This window comes from Sturnira hondurensis, unplaced genomic scaffold, assembly GCF_014824575.4.
Source record: "Sturnira hondurensis isolate 20B ecotype Veracruz unplaced genomic scaffold, ASM1482457v3 Scaffold0007208, whole genome shotgun sequence".
NCBI classification, from domain to species: Eukaryota; Metazoa; Chordata; class Mammalia; order Chiroptera; family Phyllostomidae; genus Sturnira; species Sturnira hondurensis.
In genome coordinates, this window is record NW_028079839.1 from 1,320,165 (window position 1) to 1,347,102 (window position 26,938).

At 43.7% G+C, this 26,938-nt stretch overlaps 2 protein-coding genes across 3 annotated transcripts in view; one reads left to right on the top strand and one right to left on the bottom strand.

Annotated features, from left to right (window-relative positions):
• Nucleotides 1-264: 264 nt before the first annotated feature.
• Nucleotides 265-18,182, bottom strand: EEF1AKMT2 (EEF1A lysine methyltransferase 2). 2 transcript variants are annotated; one of them, XM_037051154.1, is made up of 6 exons: nucleotides 18,021-18,182; nucleotides 16,906-16,971; nucleotides 16,303-16,417; nucleotides 9,187-9,294; nucleotides 4,487-4,703; nucleotides 265-656 (listed from the first exon to the last, which is right to left on the bottom strand). In XM_037051154.1, exons 1-6 carry the CDS (start codon nucleotides 18,152-18,154, stop codon nucleotides 535-537), a joined length of 762 nt encoding a protein of 253 aa, XP_036907049.1. In that variant the 5' UTR covers nucleotides 18,155-18,182; the 3' UTR covers nucleotides 265-534. The 2 variants fall into 2 exon arrangements, with proteins under 2 accessions (XP_036907049.1, XP_036907050.1); XM_037051155.1 differs by having other exon boundaries at nucleotides 16,299-16,417; nucleotides 17,969-18,058.
• A 3,425-nt stretch (nucleotides 18,183-21,607) lies between these two features.
• The window catches only part of ABRAXAS2 (abraxas 2, BRISC complex subunit), a 29,901-nt gene continuing 24,570 nt past the window's right edge, over nucleotides 21,608-26,938 (top strand). The window contains exon 1 of the mRNA XM_037051156.1: nucleotides 21,608-21,706. Within this exon, the coding sequence (XP_036907051.1) occupies nucleotides 21,608-21,706 (99 nt within the window). The remainder of the gene's footprint in view (nucleotides 21,707-26,938) is intronic.

Here is a 26,938-nt window from a genome sequence, read left to right on the forward strand (position 1 = left end):
TAGTATTTCTAGGCAACTGGTATATTTACCTGATTTTGTTTAACTGTCTACATGAAAGCTAGAGGATTTTCTCAGATATTAAATAATTTTTTAAATAGCTACCATTCCACCAAAAATAGTAGGCTTATTATGTTTCATAAATACTCTACTAAAACACTAAGAAAGCTGTTTAGCTTATTATTCTGGCCCTGGAGTAGCTTGGTTGACTCAATAAAAAGTTACATTCAATTCAATTTTACCAAAGCACAAAAGTCAAGAATACACGCTTTCTGAGAATTCATTTACTGCTTTAAAGTTTTTAACTGTTCAGCAGGTACAGAAAATTGTTTTTAATCAAAAAGAAAAAATACTTACATTTCAAATACAAAAGAGCATTTAAAATTATTCTTGGTTGGTCTCTAAAACCCACCCACGGCCATGCTCATGGTCTCTGCTTCCGTCCGACACGTGCATCCGGTGCACTCCCTGCGCATGTACTTGCACTTGCACTTTCTGTGTCAGGTTTACTCTGGCAAAGAGCTCCTTTAAAAAAAGCTAACTGGATTTGTCCAATGAGAAGTCTCGCGTTTTCTGGAAAACCAAGGCTGCTACACTGCTTCCAGATCGGCCTCCGAAGCTGAACTTGGGTGTTGGCAACTCTTCGAAAAGTTCCAAACCTGTGAGACAAAATCCAAACCTCTAAGTAGGAATTCGATGCCACAGTCAACAACGCATTTTCAAAGCCTTTATAAAGCCACATGATCGCAAACTCTGAATGGTGACTCCACTCCAGTCCATGATCTTCTGTTCCTACCACACATGCGTATCGTGGGTGTGCACACCCCAAAACACTTTGACAGAACGGGGACAGGCAAGGCCACACACGAACAGGCTGCTTCTTCCCCATCCCCCATCTCCTCCACTCCCATCCATCACCCTTTCCGCCCTGCATCTCCTTGAGCCTACTTCACCTGTCTGCAGGAAGCAGCTAGCAGGTGTTCTCACCCTGTGTCAGGCACCGTTCTGAGAGCTTTATATGCAGTAACGCAATTTGATCTGCATCACACACCCAAAAAACTTAATCCAAGGGGTTGAATTACGTGGAGATACAAATGAGTCTGTAAGATGAAAAGTTCTGGAGTGGGATAGCACTGACGGCTCGCACAGCACCACCGCGCGCTCGATGCCACGGGGCCGTGCACTTAAAGATGGTTAATGGCCCTGGCTGGTGTGGCTCAATGGGTTGGGCACGGGCCTATGAGCCAAAGGACCAAGGTTCGATTCCCAGTCAGGGTACATGCCTGGGTTGCAGGCCAGTTCCCAGCAGGGGACGCATGAGAAGCAACCATACATTGATATTTTTCTCCTTCTCTCCTTCCCTTCTCCTCTACATAAATAAAATCTTAAAAAAAAAAAAAAAAGCCCTGGGTCCAAGTCCCAGCTGTCCCACTTACTAGGTGGAAAACATGCTGGTCCAATGACCTTCAATGACCTTAACCAGGATCCTCAGTTTCTGTGCAAGGGGGTCACAGACACCAGTGCCCCATCTAACTCGCAGTGATTCTGCCAAGATCAGAATAAGGTAATGTGGCACTTCCCTGAACTATAAAATAAACTGAAAACTGACACAGAAAAAATGTTAAAAGGGTCATATATATTATTGTATCAACTGGTATTTTATACTTTGTTTCATTACATATTCAAATTCATATTCTTTTTATTTTATTTTATTTATTTATCTTTAGAGGGGAAGGGAAGGAGAGAGGGAGGAAAATATCAATGTATGGTTGCCTCTCATGCGTCCCCTGCTGGGAACTGGCCTGCAACCCAGGCATGTGCCCTGACTGGGAATCGAACCGCAATCGTGTGGTTCGCAGGCCCGCGCTCAATCCACTGAGCTACACCAGCCAGGGCGAAATTCGTATTCTTAATCAGACTTCAGCAAACCTTAATAAATAACTAAATATTAAAATATGCCTTAAAAATTGATCATAGAAAACTTTTCCAAAGACAGGCCCTTTGATAACATTATATATTTTAACACTTGGTGTATACATGGGTACACACCCATATCTATTTCTGAAATTCTACTTATGCTTAAAGTATTTCATAATAAAAATTTTCAACACGGGCCTGCGAACCACACGATCTTGGTTTGATTCCCAGTCAGGGCACATGCCTAGGTTGCAGGCCAGTTCCCGGTTCCCAACAGGGGACGCATGAGAGGCAACCATACACTGATATTTCTCTCTCTCTCTCTCTCTCCTTCCCTTCCCCTCTAAGATAAATAAATAGAATCTAAAAAAAAAATTTTTTTCAAGAGAAAAATAGAGCTATGAATTTTCCAGGACAGCTCTTTGAACTCCCTGGACGAACCTTATAGAACTGAAGTTCCTATATTTCAAAGATAATACGCCACAATATTAACAGTGGTTATAATCCAGAGAGAGATGACAGATGATTTGATTTTAATGTACATGCTTACATGCTGGGATTAATATTTTCCAATTTTTTCATAATGAATCCAGATTACTTTTGTAATAAGTATGTTTGAGGTTTGTTTTTTGTTTTTGTTTTTTAATTCAGTAGTTCTAGGAAAGACAAGTTCCTTGGACTCAAATTAGAACATCCTAATACCTAGCAAATGTTTCAAGGGGTCCTCACCAAAATAAATGAAAACACAAAATGTTTATATAAATAGGGCTATGAAGGAAAAATGCAAGATTCATTTCCACAGCTTTATGAACACTTATAAAGAAAGTACCTTCGAGATTGGTGAAGCCAGGTTTATTCTGTGCAAAAGGGACGGGAAGCCTGTCTCGGGAGCCAGTGACAACACCCCAGCAGAGAGGCGCGGCAGTGAGTTCTGTTAGTGTCCTCAACTGACACCCAAAACCATCTTCTAAGAGAGGCCTGCCTACAAATGTCTTCAATCGTATGTAACCATTTCTTTCCAAGTTCCTGTTGTAACATTTCACTTCCTTCAGTTCCTTATTCAACTCTGAAACTGAACATGAGTTGAAAAACTCAGTCAGTGGTTCTCGGTCCCAGACAGGTCTTTAAGCTCTCCTTACCAGGCTGAAGTCTGTTCCTCATTATCGGAAACAGACAAATATGTTTTTGTCTGGTGGCTGCGGGGGGAAACGGGAACACCTGTATTTAAAGACCAGGGAAGGACCTTGCTTTTACACAGTGTAACTCTGAGCATGCATTAAAACTGTCAAGCTTCAGGAAGAGGGAAAGGCTATTGATATGGGGCCTCAACAGTTCTAAAGGAAACAAATTTAACATGAAGATAATAAAATCGACGACATGAAATAAGAGATGATAAATCACATCTAATTCTTGGGCTCTGGAAGCAACAGTAAGGAAGCCACAGGCTCACGTTCCGAGCCTCAAACACATCAGCCTTCACACACCAGAGCCTGCACAAGCCACTGGTGCACACACAGGCGTGTGCTGGGCGTTCTACCACCTCATCCCTCGTCCCCGAGAACACAAGCCCCGAGACGCAGCGCACGCGGCATGGTTACGCAATCACTTCCCATTAGCCTGCGACAACCACGGTTCAGATCTGAACCACACATTGAGCACCATACCGACGGCTAACACTCCGTCCGGGACATTCCTCTCATTCCTTTAAAACACTTAGTCCCCATCCGAAAGACTCTACACAAAGCAAGCAAACACCCAGTTATACACACTCAGGGACTCCCCAGAAATGCCTGTGCACTGACTGCATGAATGAGCTGGCAGGTAAAACGTCCCCTAAAACACGCAGGGACTGGTTTGCCAGAGAACTCAAAATGTCTGTGTGCGTATTATTGATCCTCGATTCTCATAAAATCTCCACTTTGTAGACACAGCGCCTATTCTCCTTCGGGGAAAAAGGATCTTGTCTTGGCACCAAAAATCTCGAGAAAGGTAGAGATTTCCTCAAGAACTAGCAGGAGGTATTTCTACTGCCAAGTCCCCACTTCATTCTGTGCACTGTTGGACACCATCGTCCCATCCACACTGGAAACAACAGGACAAGCCCTAAGTATCTGAATGACCGCTAAAGAGACATACAAAGTATCTATAAAACTAAAGCTCTCATCATGTAAGACTTTAAAAAAATACTACTTCCATTTGCATTATTACTGACTACCAGTGTGTCGGTTCACTAAAGTCAGAAGCACAATATATGTGCCTTCTTTGTTTGATTCTCTAAGTAACAGATTATATAGCTTACTAAAGAACTTAATTTTTATAGGCTCATAAATTTTAGTACTTAACTGCCAGGATTTCTTGGAAATGTTTAAAAAGGACTGTGGATCTCAACCAACATTACTTCTTTGTGCTTTGCATATACAGTTAAAAGTAACACCAAGATTATTAACACAGAAGAAAAGTAGGCAATTCCCACAAATAGGAAAGTAAAACACTCTAATGCCAAGGGGAAAAAACCTATTTGGGGCATTAAGCCTGAGGAAGGAGCACATTTAAACAACATATAGCCAATTACCTTCACTGAACTCATTTAGCAGCTCTTCCCTGGTCCAATTACAGGAGGTTATCAGAAAAAAGCCTTTCTCTTTCAACGCCCTGGAGAGAGACTTCACGTACTGCTTCCTCTTCTCAACCGCATCGTCAGGGTCAAGGCTTATGGCATCAAAAGTCCCTTTGTCGATACAAATGTGAAACCCACACAGCTCCGTGGAGAGATTCAAAAAGTCTTCCACCTACATGAAAAATCAATGCATATGTGAGAACAATTAACACACAATCTTTACCTAATTTAAGTGACAATCTGTAACAAGTTATAGATAAAAGCACCCATTCATTATGATGGCATTTTACATGTAATAAACATATTTTCAACTTTATAGCTAACTTTTATGTGCTTCATTCCAAGACCATTAAAGCTAAGATTAGTAAAAGAGACTGACAGCATTTCCTGGACATTCCAAATTTGGAAACAAATCAAAGCCAGGTGCACTGCCTAGTACCGCCAGCACAGAGCAGAGCTCGCCATTATTTCTGCTGATAAGTAGTGTATTTGACTTGTTCTTAAAAATGACAAAAACTGTCTGGAACTCAAACAGGTCACTAGAAATAAGATGACTGTTAGCTAAGATTACAAGCTGTGTGACCTAAAGTAAACAGGAAAATAAAAGTCTCTTGCCTTGACTCAGCAGCTTACAAAGCAACTAATGGATAGAATGAGTGGCCTCGCCCTGGCTGGGTGACTTAATGGATTGAGTGCCGGCCTGTGAACCAAACGGTTGCCAGTTTGATTCCCAGTCCAGGGCACATGCCTGGGTTGCAGGCCAGGTACCCATTGGGGGCCATGTGAGAGGCAACCACACACTGATATTTCTCTCCCTCTCTTTCCCCCTCCCATCCCCCTCTTTAAAAATAAATAAATAAAATCTTTAAAAACAAAAGGAATGAATGGCCTAAAGCTTAAGAAATTAAACAGCTGTTTAACCTGCAATTAGTTAACTTTATGAATATGATTCACTTTAGAATTAGGAAGTCATACATCAACCTCTCATCCACTTCCAATAACCACTGACATTATACGCACTTGAAATAGTGAGGTATCCAATTTCATAAAATATTCGAAATGATGTGCCAATACACAGCTTTTTTTAATTCTAAAAAGCTACTTTGAAAAGGTAATTATGCAATGAGCCGATTATTTATACAAACTTAATCAAGTCATCATAAATAGTATATTATTTAGACTCCCTTATTGACCTTATGTTTCCACACATTGGAACAAGCGCTTCCCCCCACCCCCAACTCCCAAGCAGTCACTATACCCAAGGCAACATATTAACTACCACTCTTAGGAGCTAAGTTTGAAGACATCCCTGTCCTAAATGAAAGTACACATTTATTCAACAAATACTTCATAGACACCTATTAAATGCAGGAACTTTACAGGCCCTAGGAATATACAGCAATCAAAAGAGAAAGTTCACTGTAGAAGAACACATCTTATATTTTCTAAAGGTAAAGGCAAGTAATAAACAGGCTAAACAAGTGATTTCAGATAAAGTGCTATGAAAATAATAAAAACAAAATAACGAAGATGGTGAACAGCTGGGAAGAGAAATGTATCAGAAAAGGCAGTCAGCTCAGGCCTCTCTAAATAGTCCAGCAGGGATTTTAGCCAAGTACAGGAGCCAAACAAGCCAAGGAAGGTCTCCGGTCTCCGCAACTACCCCCCTCCCCCCACCAGGGAACATCCTCGAAATGGCTGGAGGAGAAAGGTGAGATGCTCAGGAGCAGACAGAAGCAGAAACAGCCTGCGGCCTTGCTGACAAGGAGGGAAGAGGGCTCTAGGCTGGGTGGGGCCCAGCTTCCATTCTGAGCAAAAGGGGAAGCCCCGGGAGGCTGAACACGGAAGTCCCAGAGCTGATTTGCATAGTGAAGATCACTCCTGGGGCTGCCCTGTGGTGACAGTCAGCTGGGTGGCCAGAGAGGGAACAGGGAGGCCCTTTAAGTGGCTACTATAATTGTCTGGGCCAAGAAAAGGTGGTGGCTCAGCTTTGAGGGGAGCACTAGAAATACCAAGGAATGACTGCATTCCTGACTTGCTGGGAGGATAAAACCAACCAAACTGGACATGGAATTTAAAGGAGAGAGAGGAATCAAGGATGACTCCTTGGGTTTTGGGTTAGTGCAACTGGTAAATGAAGGGTGGTATCACCGGAGAGGCTGGAAGGGGAGTGGGGGGATGCCGGTTGAAGAAGGCAAGAGGATGGCTTTAGGACGACTTCCGGCCAAGATGGAGGCGTAGGCAGACACACTGTGCCTCCTCACACAACCAAAAGGACAACAACAAATCTAAAAACAAAACACAACCAGAACAGCCAGAAAATCGAACTGTATGGAAGTCCGACAACCTGGTGTTCAAGAAGGTGTTCAAGAAGAAACACCCACCCAGACCCGCAGGAGGGGCGGGGACAGGCCGCGGGCAGAGAGGACTCGCAGCCACACAGCGGCTGGAGGACTAGGGTGGGCAAGGCTGCGGCCGGGGGCGAGGCGGCGGCGGAGTGCGCACCGGTCGGTCCCACACTCACGTGCAGACAAACCAGGAGGAACAACTGGGGAGCAAGACAGACTGCCCTGTCCAGAGTTTCAGTGCGAGGAAATGCAGCCTCAAACCTCTGAAAACACCTGTGGGGGTTGAGGCGCCAGCGGGAGAGACTCCCACCCTCACAGGAGAGTTCACTGGAGGGACCCACAGGGTCCGAGAACGCACACAAGCCCACCCACCCGGGAACCAGCACCAGAAGGGCCCTCTTTGCTTGTGGGTAGCAGAGGAAGTGACTGAAATCCGGCAGAGAGCAGAGCAAGCAGCACTGTTCCCTCTCGGACCCTCCCCCACGTACGGCGTCACAACATGGCCACGTGGGCTGCCCCGCCCTGGCGAATATTTACGGCTATGTAACAGGCGCGAAGAGACAAAAAAACCAAAGGGCCCACATGAAAGAACAGATCAAAGCTCCAGAAAAAAATACAACTAAGTGACGAAGACATAGCCAATCTATCAGATGCAGAATTCAAAACACTGATAATCAGGATGCACACAGAATTGGTTGAGTGTGGTTGCAAATTAGATGAACAAATGAAGGCTACACTAAGTGAAATAAAGGAAATGTAGAGGGAACCAACAGTGGCGGGAAGAAAACCAGGACTCAAATCAACAGTGTGGACCAGAAGGAAGAAAGAAACATTCAAGCAGAACAGAATGAAGAAACAAGAATTTAAAAAAATGAGGAGAGGCTTAGGAACCTCTAGGACATCTTTAAATGTTCCAATATCTGATTCAGAGGGGTATCAGGAGAAGAGGAAGAGCAAGAAATTGAAAACTTATTTGAAAAAATAATGGAAAAAAAAACTTATTTGAAAAAATAATAATTTCAAAACTTATTTGAAAAAAGAATTTCCCCAATCTGGCAAAGGAAATAGACTTCCAAGAAGCTCAGAGAGTCCCAAAGAAGGTGGACCCAAGGAGGAACACACCAAGGCACATCATAATTATATTACTCAAAATGAAAGATAAGGAGAGAATCCTAAAAGCAGCAAGAGAAAAGGAGACAGTTACCTACAAAGGAGTTCCCATCAGTCCGTCAGTTGATTTCTCAAAAGAAACCTTGCAGGCAAGAAGGGGCTGGAAACAAGTTTTCCAAGTCATGAAATCCAAAGACCTACATCCAAGATTGCTCTATCCAGCAAAGCTATCATTTAGAATGGAAGGGCAGATAAGGTGCTTCCCAGATAAGGTCAAGTGAAAGGATTTCATCATCACCAAGCCCTTATTATATGAAATGTTAAAGAGACTTATCTAAGAAAAAGAAGATAAAAAATATGAAGTGAAAGGACAGCAAACTCACAGTTATTAAGAACCACACCTAAAACTAAAACAAACTAAGCAAACAACTAGAACAGGAACAGAATCACAGAAATGGAGAGCACATGGAGGGTTATCAGTGGGGGAATGGGAGAGGGAGAGAGGGGGAAAAGGTACAAAGAATAAGTAGCATAAATGGTGGGTAGAAAATAGACGGGGAGGTTAAAATAGTATGGGAAATGCAGAAGCCAAAGAACTCGTATGTATGACCTGTGGACGTGAACTAAAGGGGAGGAATGCTGGTGGGAGGGGGGTGGAGGGCAGAGGGGAACAAAGGGGAGAAAATGGGACAACTGTAATAGCATAACCAATAAAATATATTTTTAAAATAAATAAAAACAAAGCTCTCCCCCCCAAAAAAGAGTGTCACTTTGGACTGACTGAGAGACTACTGACTATGCCAATGGGATTGTAAAGGACGGTGTGTCTGTAACTCCAGAGCTCAGAGGAGACCCCTAAGCCAGAAATACAAATGCAGGAGACGTCATCTTCCTGCAGATCACAAAACAAACTAAGCAGTTCCTGGTGGCATTTTCCACTTCACGCACGAACAACGTTCAGATCTGGTCACTGCAAAGTTAGGTGTTACTGGTGTGTTTGCAAACACGAGGGGGAAGGAGGAGACTGAGTAAACCCGCACTCAAGGAAGAAAATAACTTCCCCAAACTGACTAGACTACAAATTCTCAAAAATGTCCCATTCCGGATTGTTTATGATTGATACACTTTAGAAACATCTCCATTTTATAGCTTTTATTAGAAATACAAATAAGTTACAGTAATATAAATAATAGTTACCTTCAACTTAATGTTAGAGAAGCCTTCTTTCTCTATGACTCTTCCAGACAGCTGTATCGCAGGGGGAGAATAATCAATCCCAGTAATATCAGAGAAACCAAGTTTTGCCTAGAGACAGAGACGTAGTTTCATACTTCAGTTTTAAAAAGTTGTAATACACTGCTTCGTTCACGAATCATAATGTTCCTTCAAGACTAGGGCCGTTTTATTTATTTTCAATAGATCAAGTAACATATACCGTCTAATAATCTACAATGTTTAAATTTTATTGCAGAATCCAAATAGAAAGTAAAACTTTAAATTTATAGAATGTAACAATTCATTTGCTTTTATAGTATCTGATTTCCTTTTCAAAAGGGAATTCATTTTCTCAGAGCTAATGAGAATACTCGTATGTGTAATATTTCTGCCCTCAAGCAGAAAAATGTGGCGTTAACTTCTGACACTGAGAGGCTCTAATTCACACATAAATGTGTCATAAATTTTACTTAACACAATTAAGTTATATGAATAAACTCAATCAATGCATAAGAAATAAGTTCTTGGTGTTAAACGTTCAGTCAATGTAATTATAAATTACGCAACTCTCCAACAGCCTGTGATTACACATGCATAGTATTTTTTGTTTTTGCAATAGTTCCTACGTTTCAATAGACCTTTACAAAACACCTGTGAGGCGGGGCCAAAGACGTGGAGAACGCCGCTCACTGGGCTAAGAGTTCTGAGACGGGAGGGGGAGTGCCGGCTGCCGACCAGCCCTCTGAGCCCTTCGAAGGCACCTGGCACCTGTGGCAAAAGCATGGTGGCTTCCAACCTCCACCCCCACCACCTGACTATGCTGAACATTCTCAGACCAATCAGGCTAATAGCCATGTCAAAGGATATTTGAAGAAAAGAAGTTGCGAAGTACAGAGAAGGCTGAAATTGTTTCTGCTCTTCCCAATTTCCTAAATGATTACTTCCTTCAAAATTTAACCCACTCCAACACCATCCATCAAGACTTACCCAGACTTTTCAACCCTGAGTGACTGATTTCTAATCTAAACTCAAGTGCATACCAATTATTCCCACAGAGCATTTTGCTCCTTTGATTGTTTTTAATCTTAAAATATAATGTCCTCCTTCGATGCCAACTTTCTACTCTTTCAGCTGCCTCCCTCCACTCGCTCTGAGGTCTTCATCTCCTCGCCGTCCCCCTCAGTGCCTTCTACATTAGACCCAGAACACCAAATGATTCTAAGAATGGACTCTGACCGACTCCCTCTCATCCCGTGCCTGCTAACTCTTCCAGCAGAGCTTGTAAAAACCATGAACCCATGTCTTAGGGCTCTACAACAATCATCCAAAGCCTCAAAATATCTCCAGTAAATTTCATGTTCAGTTTCTGGCACTCAGTGAGAAATAAACAGACATTCAAGGATACAATAAGTGACCAAAACCAAGGGGAAAAACTGACATTAGAAAAAGGCCCACAAAAGACATAAATAAAAGAAGAATAAGAAACAGATTTTGAAACAATTGAAATAAATACTAACAATTTGGAGAATGTTGCCAGATCACTGAAAACTGTAACAAAAGAAGCAAACAAGTAACAAATTAAAAATGCAATAATTAATAAACCAAGGGTGAACTTGATAGGAAATTAGACACAGAAAAAAAATTAGTCAGTTGGAAAAAATGTCATAACACCTGTTAAGCATACAATGACAAAAGGATAGAAAATTAAAAACAGGAAAGAACAAAAAGGACATAAAAGAGCACAAAGTATAATATCTAACATATATATGATAGGTTCCTCCCTTTCTCTCCAAGGTAGAGAAAATGAGACTGGGCAGAAGAGAAAATGGTATATTGCTAAGCATTTTCCAATATCAACAATGGACCCCATGCCAAAAATTCAGTAAGTTCTATAAACCTGAGGCATAACATAAACAAAGAAAACCAGTATGTTTTAATATATCTGATGAAAACTAAAAACAGAAAAATCTCAAAAGCATCCAAGGAGTAAGAGTGGGGGGAAAACTGCCTTCGGGAGACTAATGATAAGACTGACAACTGACAATAAGCCATGAAGAATGAAAGCCAAAGATAATGAAAGAAAAATGCCCGTCTAAAATCATACAGCACATCTATGCATCAAAAGTGTTCTCAGATTCAAAAAGCCCGGTGAACCCCACACGGGGCAAGCCCCAAGAAATCCAAGCAATAGCATGTCATATGCAAACTGCTAAAAACTGAGACAGAAAGAATCTTGAAAGCATCCAAAAGACGCCTCGCTGCTACAGGAACACAACGATTCCATGCCTGCAGGTTTCTCATCAGAATCCATGGAGGTCAGAAAGAAGAGAGACAACATTTTTAACGGGGATACTGGAAGAATTAAGAATTCTACATTCTGCAAAAACATCCCTTAGGAATGAAGGCAAAATAAAGACATTCTCAGCTTAAGAAATGCTCAGAAAATTCCTTGCCAAGAAATCTCCTCTAAAATAATTCCCTGAAAGGTATTTAGACAGCCCTGGCTGGATGGTCCGGCTCTCTCCCTTCCCTCTAAACCCAATAAACACATCATCAGGTGAGGACAAACAAATAAGTGAATAAATAAATAAAAGCTAATAGACTCAAAGGATCCAGACAGAGACTTGAACACACACCACTACCTGACACAGGACAGAGGCGCAGTGGGGAAGAGGGGGTACATTTCAGTCAGTAGTGCTGGGTGACCTTGACATTCTCAGGGGAAAAAATAAACACGGACCTCTACCTCGCAACATAAACAACTGATCGGGTCTTAAAGGTGAAAAGGAAAACAAAAAAGATTCTAGAACACACAGGGAAATATATTTGTGACCCCAGGGAAGCAAAGATTTACTATATGGTATTCAAAAATCACTAATCATTTTATTTTATTGAAGATTTTATTTATTCTTAGAGAGGAAGGAAGGGAAAAAGAGAGGGAGGGAAACACAGATCGGTCGCCTCTTGCACAGTCCCAACTGGGGACCTGGCCTGCAACGCAGGCATGTGCCCTGACTAGGGGTCAAACGAACCAGCAACTTTTTGGTCTACAGGGCCAGCACTCAATCCACTGAGCCACACCAGTCGGAGCTTAAAACATTACATATTAAGCTTTAGTAAAATTGAAGAACTTCTGTTGTTCATCCAAAGATAGTACTGAAAAAATGAAAAGGCAAACTATAGATTAGATAGAGATTTGCAATACAAAGGTCACATATACAGAAATATGAAGAACACCCGTAAATCAGTAAGAAAAAAAACAGGCAACCCAATTGTTACTTGGGGAAAAAACTTAAATAAGCATTACACAAAAAAGAACAGCCACACAGCCAAAAACACACAAAAATATGCCTGACACATTGACTCACCAGGGAGATGAGAATAAAACCATGAGATATGCTACACACCTACCAAAGTCATTGGAATTGCACAGACCAACAAGGCCAGGGGTCGACAAGACCACATGGCCTGACTGGGACTCCCACACACTGCCAAGGACACGACCCGGTAGGACCACTTAGGAAAACTGGTGGTATTCGTAACAACACAGGATTGAAGACAGGTCTCATGTCCATCAACAGGAGAATGGATGAATGGATGAATGAATGACTAAATAAAAAAGTAAACTATGGTTATTTTCATACAGTACATGAATACACTACACTGAAGCAATCTAGCATACATACAACAAATCCACGCTCAGCAAAAGAAGCCAGATAGGAAAAAATACACACACGACAATACTATGATACCATTTATATTGAGTTGAAAACAGACAAAACTCAATGTAATGGAGAAAGGATAATCTTCTCAACAAATGACAGGTGAAACAATTTGACATTCTTATGCAAAAAAGAAAGAAAGGAGGGAAGAACCTCAACCAGTATCTTAAACCTTAAACAAAAGTTAACTCAAGCCCTGACTGGTGTAGCTCAATGGATTGAGCAAGGGCTTGCAAAGCTAGACGATCGCGGTTCGATTCCCAGTCAGGGTACATGCCTGGGTTGCAGGCCAGTTCCCAGCAGGGGGCGCACGAGAGGTAACCACACATTGATGTTTCTCTCCTCCTCTTCTCCTCCCTCTAAAAATGAGTAAATAAAATCTTTAAAAAAATTAACTCAAAACAAATCGCAAATGTAAAGGGAAAACTCTGTAACTTTTAGAAGAAAATATACAAAAAGGCCTATGTGACCTCGGTTTAGACAGAATTCTTTAATATGACAAATATCCATATGAGAAAATCCATATGAGAGAAAGCAAAATCCATGAGAAAAAATAATAAATTTGATTTCATCAAAATCAAGAAGTTTTAGCTCTGGTTGGTGTGGGTCAGTGCATTGAGCACCAGCCTGCAAATCAAAGGATCACCAGTTCGATTCCCAGTCAGGGCACTTGCCTAGGTTACCGGCCAGGTCCCCAGGGGGGTGGGGAGGACTTACGAGATGCAATTACACATGGATGTTTCTCTCCCCCTCTTTTTCCCTCACTTCCCCTGTCTAAAAATAAATAAATAAAAAATCTTTAAAAAAAAAAAAAGAACTTCTGCTCTTCAGAAGATACTGTTGAATGAAAGAGCCAAAAAATGGGAGAAACATTTACAAATCATTTACCTGACAAAGAACTTATATCCAGAACACATAAAGAATTCTCCAACCTTACGGAGCTAAACAAATAGCCCCATTTTAAAATGGCAAATGACTTGAACCCATATTCCACCAGAGAAGATACACAAACAGAGGATAAGCACATGCAAGGTGCCTCATTCGTCATCAGAGAAACGAAAACTACGGCCATGATGAGAAACCAGCACAGCTAGTGTCAAAAACAGATGTGCAGGGACAGAGGTCGGGACGGTGCTCCCACTCAGACGGAACCCGCGGGAAGGGCACAGGAGCCTTCCGTGCAGCTCAGTGTTTTCTTCCTCGGTTGGGCCGATGAGTTCAACAAACGCATTCGTTTTGTAAAAGCTATACACATTGACCTGCTCACTTTTCTACGTGTATCTCACTCTTTATTTAATAAAAACACTTCTCATGAGGTACGTGGCTTCACCAGTGAATTCTACCAAACATTTATGGTAAAAGAAAACACCATTTGCCAACAAACTCTATCAGAAAGTAGATTCTCCTTTAATGATGCCCTCATAACCTTAAAAGGACACAACAGGAAGTAAATTCCAGGACAATCTTTCTCACAAAGTTGCAAAAATCCTGAAAATATTAACACACTGAATCTACATATATAAACTAGGTTAGTAATATATACAAACTGGGCTTTTTTCCAGGAATGTATTTAACATCCAAAAATGGGGAATGTAGTTCACCAACTGGAACAGACTAAAAGAGAAAATTCTTCTTTAGAGGGGAAGGGAAGGAGAGAGGGAGAGAAATATCACTGTGTAGTTGCCTCTCATGCGTCCCCTGCTGGGAACTGGCCTGCAACCCAGGTATGTGCCCTGACTGGGAATCGAACTGTGGTTGTTTGGTTCACAGGCCTGTGCTCAATTCACTGAGCTAAACAAGCCAGGGCAGAAAATTCTTGTAATTATCTCAATTGATACAGGAAAGAATTTGATAAACAAGATTCATGAGAAACACATTTACACACACACACACACACTTAGCAAAGCAAAAATAGGAAGAAACTTCCTTACTCTAATCACAGAGCTGTCTACAAAACAAACTCATAAGCTAACATCATACCTAACAGTAAAATATTGAAAGTGTCCTCTGGAAGGGGGAAAACAGACAAGGACACCTCCGTCACCATTCATTGTCAACATTCTACTCGAGGTCCTAGCCAGGGTAAAAAGGGGGAAAAGTTCTAAAGGGTTAAAAGGAATTACAAAAACCGTCATTATTCACAGGGTGCATATAAACATAGGCACGTAGAAAAGCTAAATCTACAGTTAAACCATTAGTCTCAAAGGAGAAATCATTAGCTTCTACAAGTAAACCATTAAAATCCAAAAGAATCTACAGGCAAACAATAGAACTAATACACAAAACCCCAGCTGCGCTATAGGAAGGAATCTCCAACAGCAACGAGCAGGGATGAACCGCTGCTACCTGCAACACCATCGGTGAATCTCCCAGAATGCTCGGTGCAAGACACCAGAAAGAGCACGCAGTGAAGCCTTCCACTTAGTATCCAAAACAGGCGAGTGAACCTACGATATTAAAGCCCCCACTACACGTTCAGAAAGGAAGAAGGAAGTGATGTAGAGAGGACTGGTAAGGAGTTCAAGCGGAACTTCGAGACTCTAATACTCCACTTCTCGACCAGGATGATCGCTACATAGCTGTGTTTACTTTGTGATAATACCCTGAGCCACGGTCTTTTGATTTGCTCACTTACATAATACATATATACTATACCTCAATGGTTCAGAAAAGTTTATTACAATTTTTCTCACCTCATTCCACTGTTTGACACATTTTCACTGCTCCTCTTAGTGTAAAAGTGAAAGCTAAGCTCTTGGGCACAGGATACCATGATGGCCCCTACCTTTAACTCAGTCCTCCTCTCTGTCCCCCCCCCCCCACACACACACACACTTTACCCTTCCATCTCCCAGACTACTNTCAGTCCTCCTCTCTGTCCCCCCCCCCCCCACACACACACACACTTTACCCTTCCATCTCCCAGACTACTCACAGGCCCAGCACCCACTAGGCTCTGCAAACCTCCGTGCCTTTAACTACTGTTGCCACTGCTTGAAATGCTCTCCCTCTATACAGCCCACCCACACTCAGTACACAAGTCATCTCCGACTTGTACACAAAGATTTCTGGAGTTTTGAGCTAGAAGAAACCAACAGAAACTAGTCCAAATCTTCAGGAAAGAATTGAAGCCCAGAAAAATTAAGCAGTTTGGTCAGAGTCAAGGCTGCACCAAGACCAGGACTCAGGTGCCTGGGCTTCTCATTCAGTTCCTTCTCACAGTCCAGGCAGTCCCTTTCATACCACGTGACTTCTCAAAGCACGTGACATGACTGCTTTACTACTTTAGATTTAGCTGGCCAGTACCCTCGCCTGCAAGCTTTTTAAATTTCATGTTAAAATTGAGCTCTAACACATGAATACTAAAAGTACCAACAAGTTCAACCAGGAAAACACCATTTCCAGTTCCAATATCAAGCACTGAAGCATCCAGTGGAATCTTTTGTTTCTGCATCCACCTTATCAGTCGATTCATACTCTCTTCCCCAAACCTGTTAGGAATAGAAAATCAGTTAATCAAACAACAAAGGGATATAGAGCAAAGGTTACAACTATATTTCATTTAAGTAGATCATTCAACAAGCTCAATTAAGCCTTTTTTGAAAGTAAATGGTAATGTTTTTAACCACTTAAGCTTCATCTCTACTATTATTTAGGAAAAAACACATCCAAGAATAAATCAAGTTGGTGTATTACTAATGTTTCTCTGTGTCAGGATGAACACTTGTATGCATCAATGGTTCAAAATTGTATTGCTTATTTAAAAAGGACAATTACAGGAAGAAAGTAATTTCATAACACCATCATCAAATTTAAATCTAGACTATTAAAAGTAAGAAGTTCTTTAAATCTACCCACTAAAGCCAGAATAAGCTCAAAGCTGCTAAGATCTCCAGGTCATCTTTCTTTGGGATATGCACTTAGAAGATAAAGATACAGGATCTTGCAGATCGTAATTCCACTATTTTTTGCAACTCACCAAATTTCTCCTCTATCTCCATATTCTTGGAAATTGTTCAGTCCTCTCTCATAGACAGCATCCCAGCTATACAAATGATCAAATGCAAAGCAAGATTCTTGAGTTAAACTGTATTACAAATTAAATGTATTACAATTAATTACAATTAAACTGTATTACAATTTCAATGTTACAGAGATTTGTAACAGATGTTTAAAAGCATGATTAGTGTTATAAATAAGTGCACATAGCCCAGATCTCTTAACGTCTTTGTGTTTAAAAAAAAAAACATAAACAGAATATGTGCACACGTGTAAAGCACTTAGAACAATACCCGACACATAAAAATGCTACCTTTTCACTTACAAAAATACAACAAAGTATTTGTTCAAGGATCCCGTATTCCCAAACATGAGTCCAAAATTTCCGTTTAAACTGTATGGAAACAAAGATTTCCTACTAACAGTGGTTATTCATAATGGAACTCACCAAAGAGAAGCTCTGCTTAGGGATGTTTTAAGACTTACTCTTTTTCCTTCTAAGTCCAGTTCTCCCTCCCCCATCATTTACCTTCTCTTCCTAGAATCCCCCGCTCCCTCTCACCCCTACAAGTTACCTCTCATCCTTACCTCCCCCCCCCCCCCCGCAGAGTAACCATTAAATGATTCCAAAGCATCTGTTTAGGTCAGATCACTGCCTCCTCACTCCCTCCTCTGGCCACCCTACACTCCCACCAGTTCGAGCTCCCTCATCCCCTTAGCCTTTCCCATCCGTGGCCCAGCAGATCGTCCCCACCCTCTCCCTCGTTCCCCAGGCCTGCTCCTCAAGTTCAAGACCCTTAAAAGGCCTCCCCAAGAGGTTCAGAGCCTTCAGAGCCCGTCCGGAAACCCACGAGCCCATCAGATGTCAACCCCTTTAAATGTCTCTTAACCGTCCCCAAAGGGACCCCTCGGATTCCGTGCCTCCAGCCTCTCCGCCGCTTACGCTCTCCTAAGGCGCTCCTTTACCCTTCTCCCCGTCACGCACCCCAGGCTGTCCCCATCTTCCGAGACCCCCCCGCGGCCCATCCCTCTCCGTCCCCTACCCCGGGGCGCACTCCAAGCAGCGCCACTCATCCTGCCCTGCGCGACACTCACTGTTGTCGGGTCCCCAGCGCCGACGGGGCAAAGTCAGCCCCTCCGGGACTGCCCTCTCGGGACCGCGGCGCGACCTCGGCGCCTCCCCCAGCGATCATGCTGCTCCGCGCCCGCGACGGCCGAGTGGCCGCCATAGAGACGAGGCGCGGGGCAGAGCGGACGTGCTGGGTGGCGCCTCTAGGCACAGGGGAGGTGGCCGTCTCTACTGCTCCCGGCCCGCACTGGGGCCAGGCTCCGCCTCCGTCCCCAGCCCCGGGACCCAAACACACACTTGGGCCAGGCTGGGCCTCGCCTCTGTCCTCTCCCCTCTGCATCTAAGGTCAGATGCCAGCCCTCCTCAAGGTGCTCGCCAGCGGGCCACTATATTTGGGAACTGCTGTTTGTAAGGGACTATTCAAGGTACTGAATCTTGGAAACAGACTGGCGGTGGATACACCACACTAAAAACATAAAGCTAACACTGCTCAACCCAAACACACAAATCACCTCATCTCCACACTGTGGGCTGATCTGGGAATCATTGTTTGGCTTCCGGCTAATTCAATTCTATTTATGGCTATTCTATTCAATTCTTCTGCCTAGAAAATAACATTCTGGCCTCTTCTGCCAGGACATCACCAGGTGGACATGGGAATTTATGCCCAGAGAAAAGAATGCCCTATAACCCCACCCCACCCCCAAACGCACCGGTCTAGGGGATCGGAGTGTTGTGGAAGAAAGTGCTGGGTGAGAGTCCGCACATCCGGATGCCCGTCGGAGCTCCGCCCCCGCCTGGCTCGCGGCTGGTCCAGGACTCCCAACGTCTGTGTGCGTTGGTTTCCACACCTGGACCTCGCCCCAGGTAGATGGTGACTGTCCTATGAGATTGCTCGGGACCAGTGAAGTGGAAATTCCTCTGCGTCTTAGTCTGACTGCCGTTGGTAGTTCCGCAGCACAATGCGAGAGATCTTATGCGCTCAAGGTATGCGAGGTTTTTTGCAGCAGCAGTGACATACTGGTAGTTCAATGTTCTAGGCAAGGATCTCGAAGGCCCCTGGCACGGCTACCTTCAGAGTAGAAGGAAAGTTTCCTAGGCCACGTTTCTGTTGACTCTGCAGACTAAGTCCCCAGAGGTAAACAACCTCAGCAGTTGCCTTTCCAGCTCCCAGAAATCCCAATTAGGACAGAATGTGCATCTTCTATACAAGACATTCCAAGATCTCCAGGCAACCACCAGTGACAAAATGCAGTAAAAGACAGAAGAAAGTCCATGTGTGTAGTGATTAAAGAACTCACGAAAGAGCGTAAGTAACCTTATTACAGAGTAATAAAAGCACCGGATGCCACAGCCAATTAGTGCAGCCCTGGGCAAATGGTTGTTTTCATCTTTTCTAGACTTTAGATGCTAGAGAAAGCAAGCTTGAATGTGACTGAGTGGGTCTTAAGAAGTTTTAGGTTATAATTATGAAGTACCCATGAAAGATAAAGCCATCTGCAATCTGATGTCTTGCCAACACTTAAGTTGTTTTCTCTGTGAGTGATGAATGCTATAAACACTTGTTGGTATGGAGCCCTGGAAAAACCCACGGTTTATAAAGAGTTCCTTCTGTGGCTCTGGGATTACTCTGGCTGTTTAGTCCTGAAGGCTGTGTGGGGTACCACCTCTGATCACTCAGGGCAACGAGATTCTTGGGGGAGGAGGGGGGAGCTTAATCCCAACAGAGTTGCCCCTCACCAGGGAAAAGCTGTAAAATGCCTAGGAACACAGTACCTCCCACTGGTGCCTGTATCATGGGGCAGGAGGGCAGCTCTGCAAGTACTCTGGGTTGCCTCTCTCTCTCTCTCTCTCTCTGCCTGCCAATTCCTGCCGCATGGTACCCTGCTCACCTACAATATGTCTGGAACTGTGCTGTCTAGAGTTCTCAACAGCTTCCAAGTTGTCAAGTGAAGGGTCAAGTTTCAGGCTTCACCTTTCTTGATCAATCCTGTAGGGGTCAACACAGCTTAGCACAACCTTCTTCAAAACCCTTCCTTTTCCCCTATCACCACCTGCCCTTAAGTGAGTCTTCAAAAAAGGCTCAAGTTGGACTGCCAGGGTTGAGCCTTGGCCTTGCCATGAGTGACTGTGGGTGAGTTCCTGTGCTTCCCAAGGTATCTGTGTGCCCGTTCTTGTAACAAGGATAATAATAGTGCCTATGGCATAGGGCAGCTGTAGAGATGAATGAAATGATTTCTGTAAAATCCTATGTGCCTGATGTATAAATGCTCAGGAAATGCTACCTCAGTTTGTTTAGCCATAAAGTGGAGTTTAAAATGGGTCTGTTTCAGAAGTTTGTTGGCATGATTAAATGTCAATACACTGTACATGTAAAGAGCTTAACAGAGCCTGCCAGATGATCAGTGTTCATTCAGTAAACATCAGCTATTGTTCTTACTATTAGTGACTTCCAATTCCACCCTCGACCCTCAGCTCCAGACTTCTCCTGCAGCTGCCTGGCTGTCCCTTGTTACATTAAACTCAAGCCAAAGCTCCCACGCCTCCAGACACTCTCTTCCCTGTGTTCTCTATCCCACTGGCGCCTGACCATCCCGAAGGGCAGAGCGTCCTTCCTGTCCTTTCCTCATGCTCCCCACACAACTCCTCCTGGTCTTGGTGTCTGGGCTCGGGGTCGGTTTTTCAACCCTGTCACTACCGCTCTGCCTTCATTTGGGTTGCTCAGGCTCACAGGTCACAAAAGCCGTGGGTTTTGATAGATTTTGAAGACTGCTGACTAATCAAAATGGGAGGTCAAGAGTGATTCCAAGGTTGTCCTGCCCAACTGTCCGAAAACAGTTCTGTTTACTTGGAAAGAATGCGGTAAGAGTTTTGTGGGAGATCGAGAGCCGGCCCCCCAGTTTTGAACCAGAAAGATGGAACTAATGAAAGAATAATGATTAGAAAGGTGAGTTCGTTCTTTCCCTGAGTTTTTCCTAACTTTGTTATAATTTATTTTCACTTTTACTTATTATTTATGTCGCTTGCAGCCTCTTTCGATTAGTTTTCATTCCATTTGTCTTCCCTTGTACCCAGAATCCAATTGCTTCTTTTACCATCCTCCGACACCCGCCCCACCCCCCGCCCGCTTCCCCCATTTCACTTCTAACCCCCCCCAAAACACCATCACCCCGAGTCTGGACTATTGTAATAACGTCTCCTCTATCCCCTGGCAATATATTCTTGAAAGTGCAGCCAGAATGGTCATACGGAAGTTGGAATCACATCGGGTTGCTTCTATTATATATCAAAACCCAAAACCATACAATTGCCTGAATCATCTCTGATCATCCTCGAGTGCGGCCAATGTTGGATCTTAACATTAACTATTTTATTGCAAAAAAATGGCTTGCGTAACTATGAGGGGCTCTACCGAAGATGCGAAGTCTGGAGTGTGCCCGGCGCGAACCCACGGATGGACACGGTGCAGGAATCGTCCCGATCAGGTAAACCTGCACTTCTCAGCCCACACGCGGGGCGCGTTCCGACCTCCCGGCCTCAACCGCCGAAGACTTCATTTCCCAGGATGCCAAGGGTCGAGGCCGGCCGGAAGACTGGGTGCCCTCCGCGGGGCATGATGGGGGAGTTGGAGATTTCCATCATGGCGGCTTCCATTTCGGGCTACACCTTCAGCGCTGTGTGTTTCCACAGCGCCAACAGCAACGCCGACCACGTAGGTGCTGGGACCTCCGCCGTGGCCGCTGGGGCCTCCAGCCTCTGTCTCGGGCTAAGCTGGAACCACTTGTGGCTCTCGCCCCAGGCTCACCGGCCGTCCCGAGGAGCTGGTGACCCGGCTGCTCCCGCCCCTGGCGAGCTACTGCCACCCGGGGCTCGTTCTCCCTCGGGATGGGCCCACCTCGCTCGGTGCCTTCCGCCGGCCGACCGTCCCAGGACAGCGGTCTGCAGTTTATCAGAGCTGGCCCTGCCGGCCGCCGCTAGTGTCAGAGGTCGCTTAGTGGAATCGGAGCGCCTGCCCTTCCCTGACTGTCAGGCGTCTAGACTTGTGAGGGGAGCCCGGGGTCGGGAAGGAGCCCAGGCGCCCGGACCCGCCCGCTCGTCTCCTAGGTCGTGGGTGCGACAAGGGAAACCGTGGCTGTCACCATTCATACTTGTTACATCTGCTCGTGTGTTTTCTTCTCCTCGATGGAAAACGGAGAATGTAAACAGGAGCGTTAGGTGTGGGGTCTACTTGCCCTGAAGTTGCATGTTTATTTCCTCGGCACGTGTCCTAAGACCACGGAACTAAGTCGCAGTGAAATAGGGAAGTGACAGGCCTATTCGTGAGTGATCGGAAATGCACAGGCTTTGGAGGCCTCGGAGCCAGCAGAGCCTGTCTCTTCGGTGTCTTTATTCTGTGGGTTGTTCTGATGTCGCTGACCTCAGAGTGGACATTCTTTTGAAACTAGATAGTTTTTTATCTGTAAGGAAGTGTTTAATTTGCTTGCCGAATTGGGTTATTTTAAATGATGTTAAGAGTGAGTTATTCAAATTCCCTACATAAGGGTGGGGTTTCTGTGTGTGTGTGTGTGTGTGTGTGTGGCTGTCATTACAAAGCAAAATGATACACTGCAGAAGGAGGAACTGGATTTGGTTGGATGTCAGCAATCTTAGCTTCCATTAATAAAAAACTTGTAGAGAGGTGATTCCATTAGTAAATTAGATGACATTAAATTAATGTACCTTTCATCTCTCCAGTGCCAATGGTAGAGATTAATGGTAAGAATATGCACGACGTAGGCTTTTCCGGAGGTCGCTCCTGTCTCTGGGCACTCAGGCCTTTGATACTGTAGCGGGCTGTTTGATGATGTGATGCGGCTCCTTGTATGGGTGGTCTGTGCTGCTCCTCGTGTCTGTGGAAGTGCGAGATACTGTTGAAATGGTGCTTCTTCACCTCCGATTTTTGGATTGGCCAGTAATGTCACAGATTATGTGTGGGGCAAGGTTGTTGTAAGAATAAGCAGCCACCTGTTGAAAAGGGGTAGGTTTTTCTGCAGGCAGCAGTGGGATGATTGTATTACTTGGATTGGTATTAATTTAATTCCAATTTAAATTAGAATTAATTTTAATTCTAGAAGGAGTAGAAGGTAGAAGGAGACAGCTCATCTACCCTGTGGCAGGTATGGCGGCCAGATGTCATGGAAATTTTCGCCAATGACAACAGTTTGCAGATGTATTGGATATGACCATACCTGTGTATGTTAACCTTGACACAGTTATAGATGTGGAATAAAGTTATTTTAATTGCATATATTTCAAAGTTGAAGGACCGAGGATTTGCTTTTGTGGTAAAAGCATTCTCATTTCATCCAGGCAAGAAATCAGTTGGGGGTAACCGGCTTTGTCTGTAGACAGGCACACAGTATGTTTTTTAGGCTTTGGGAGCCACATGGCCTCTGACAGCTACTCAGCTCTGCCGCTGTCGGGAGAAAGCAGCCACGGATGACAAATAAAGTGGGGTGACCGTTTCTGGTAAACTTTCTTTATGGACACTGAAATTTGAATTTCAGAAAGTTTCCACATGATGAAAGAATCCTTTTTTATTTTTTCGAGCCATTTGAAAGTATAGAAATCACTCTTAGCCCGTGGGCTGTGCAATAATAGGCATTAGGCTGCGTTCCACCCACACACTATAAGTTTGCCTACTTGTGTTATAAAGTAACGGTGGCTCAGATAGTCCCAGACCAGTAGATAAAGAAGCATTTACTTTACAGTTGACTTAGAATGTCTTGATGTCATGTCGACTTTTTCAAAATGAGAATTGCAGTAGAGTTGCCAGGTAAAATATAGGGCACCCAGTTAAATTTGAATTTCAGATTTAAAAAAATTGTCAGTGTAAGTATATCCCAAATATTACATAAAAATGATTTGTTGTTTATCTGAAATTCAAATTTAACTGGGTGTCTTGTATTTTTATTTGCTAAGTCTGGCAGTTCTGGACTGGAACACTAGGAATCTGGAGGTGTGTTCTTAAGGTCTAAACGTCTATAGAAATTTTAGTTTTTTCTCTACCTGTTACAGGATTTTTCTTTTGTACTGAGAACTTGTAACTGAAAGACTTTTAGAAAATAAAAGAAGCTTTTTCAGTTAGTGTTTCTCAAACTGGTAGTCATGGTCACTTCTTCACATATGAGATCACTTTTTTAAGGAGATCTCTCTCTTTTTTTAAATGTATTTTATTGATTATACCATTACAGTTGTTGTTCTATTCCCCCCTTCATTCTCCTCCACCCTGTACACCCCCTCCCCCACCATTCCTCCCTTTAGTTTATGACCACGTGTCTCAAGTTCATTAGATTCTATATTTCCCCTACTATTCTTGCCCTCCCCCCTGTCTATTTTCTACCTACTATCTATGCTATTTTCTGTACCTTCTCTCCCCTTCTCCTCCTCCCACTCCCCTGTTGCTAACCCTCCATATGTTCTTCATTTCTGTGGTTCCGCTCCTGATCTAGCTGTTCTCTTGGTTTGCTTTTGTTTGAGGTGTGGTTGTTGATAACTGTGAGTTTGCTGTCCTCTCACTGTTCATATTTTTTATCTTCTTTTTCTTAGATAAGTCCCTTTAACATTTCATATAATAAGTGCTTGGTGATGATGAACTCCTTGAATTTGATCTTATCTGAGAAGCACTTTATCTGCCTTTCCATTCTAAATGAAAGCTTTGCTGGATAAAGCAATCTTGGCTGTAGGTCTTTGGATTTCATGACTTGGAATACTTCTTTCCAGCCCCTTCTTGCCTGTAAGGTCTCTTTTCAGAAATCCGCTGACAGTCTGATGGGAACTCCTTTGTAGGTGACTGTCCCCTTATCTCTTGCTGCTTCTAGGATTCTCTCCTTCATTTTAATCTTGGCTAGTGTAATTATGATGTGCCTTGGTATGTTCCTTCTTGGGTCCAACTTCTTTGGGACTCTCTGAGCTTCCTGGATTTCCTGGAAGTCTATTTCCTTTGCCAGACTGGGGAAGTTCTCCTTTATTATTTGTTCAAATCATTTTTCCACTCGTGGCTGTTTCTTTCCCCCTTCTGGTACCCCTATAATTCGGATGTTGGAACATTTAAAGATGTCCTGGAGGTTCCTAAGCCTCTCCTCATTTTTTTGAATTCTCATTTCTTCATTCCTTTCTGCTTGGATGTTTCGTTCTTCCTTCTGGTCCACCCCATTGATTTGAGTCCCAGTTTCCTTTCCATCACTGTTGGTTTCCTGTGCATTTCCCTTCATTTCAATTAGTTTAGCCTTCATATGTTCCTCTAATTTGAGGCTAAAATCAACCAGTTCTGTAAGCATCCTGATCACCAGTGTCTTGAATTGTGCATCTGAGAGGTTCACTATTTCCTGGTCGCTTAGAGTTGTCGGCTCTGGAGCTTTGAGTTCTTCTTGAGCCATATTTTGGACTGTTTGTGCCTGTTACGAATGACGAGCGGAGCCCTAGGTATTCACCAGGGCGGGGCAACTCAGTGGCTGGGTTGTGATGCCGTATGTGGGGGCGGGGCCAAAGGAAATCAATGGCCGTTCCCTCTGCCTCCTCCCGCCATAGGGGCCACCCGGTCCGTCTCACTGCTCACTCCTTTGCTGGTTTATCTATGCGTGAGAATGTGCAACCGAGGTCAGCCTGCCCCGAACCCTCACTGGGTCCTCGATGCTACCCCAGCTGCCTGCACGCCTGGGTCGCCTGGGTTGCCTGGGTCCGGGGATCCTTCCTGCCCGACCCTGCCCGGCTGCTGGCTCCTCCCCTCTTACCAGTCCGGTTGAACGTTCGTTGACTTCCGTATAGTTCAGTTTTCTGTTCTTTGGCTGTGTCTTTGTTCTCCAGACCTTTGTTGTATTCAAACTTGGTTGTGGGAGAAGGCACAGTGTTTCCACCTACGCCTCCATCTTGGCAGAAGTCTTAAGGAGATATCTTTATTTCTCAGGTTTGAGCAATGCCCTGTACATGATGGTTTGGGATTTCAGGACACCCCACTCCCCTAATTCAGTACAAAAGCTGTGCTGTAAAGCGTCTCTCTCTCCTCACTCCCACAGATTCACACTTCCATGGGGAATATTCTTGAACTAGGAACCTTCTTTAATTGATTTGAAGGATCACCCTAGAATATAAAAAGGTATATAGCAAAGGTCATTGTATCAATAAGTTTACTCAGCCAGTATTTATTGAGCACTTGGTAGTGGTTCGGCACTGTGCTAGGTGCTGAGATAGATCAGTAAACAAGCACAAAGTCCCTGCTCTCACGAAGCTTACAGGTTAGTGGGGAATAGGCATTTATTCATTTAAAATGTAACGTGACAGGTAGAACACTAGAGAGGAAGAGAATGCAGGGTAAAGGGGACAGAGTGCCTGGCAGGTGCTCTTTTCGTTACATGGGCCAGGGAAGGCCTCTCTGGTTACGTGCCTTTTGAGTAAAGAGCCTAAGGGAAGGAGGAGGCCGAGCAGGTATCTGGGGAGGGAGTTCCAGGACCCCCATCTGTACAGGGAAGCTATTTTGACATTAGGGGTCTCAGTTCTTCTACTGCTTGTGCTGAGCGTGACAGCGAGTGCTCTAGCAGTGGGTTGTGTGCTGGGTGACCCAGAACTGACCCTGGTGGCAGATACCCCCCAAGGTGTAAATAAACAAGTCTCTGCATGTACTAAAGAAGCACTTTCATGCGAGTGATAAGAATTTATTCACTGAGACCCTAATTTCCCACGCCAGCTTATACAAGAAAAAGTAGTTGTGCATTGTGTTAATTTCTTTATTCTTTTATTATTAGCAGTGTTTCTAATACAATAACATAAATTGTATCCTGTTTCAAGAAAACAAGCGGAATAGTTCTGCTTCCTGAGCTTTTTGACATTAGTTATTCTACTTAGTGGGATTTAGGGGATGAATTCACTGTGCTCATTTTTACTGAAAAAAAAACCAGAAAACTTGAAG

Excerpts from the sequence above, each read along its gene's own strand:
- EEF1AKMT2 (XM_037051154.1), bottom strand. The coding sequence starts at position 18,154 with ATGGCGGCCACTCGGCCGTCGCGGGCGCGGAGCAGCATGATCGCTGGG. Across the intron at positions 9,295-16,302 it reads GTGTTTTCCTGGTTGAACTT|GCAAAACTTGGTTTCTCTGA; the intron begins GTTGGTACTTTT and ends CTCTGTCTCTAG. Across the intron at positions 4,704-9,186 it reads TCTCTAACATTAAGTTGAAG|GTGGAAGACTTTTTGAATCT; the intron begins GTAACTATTATT and ends TTTTTCATGTAG.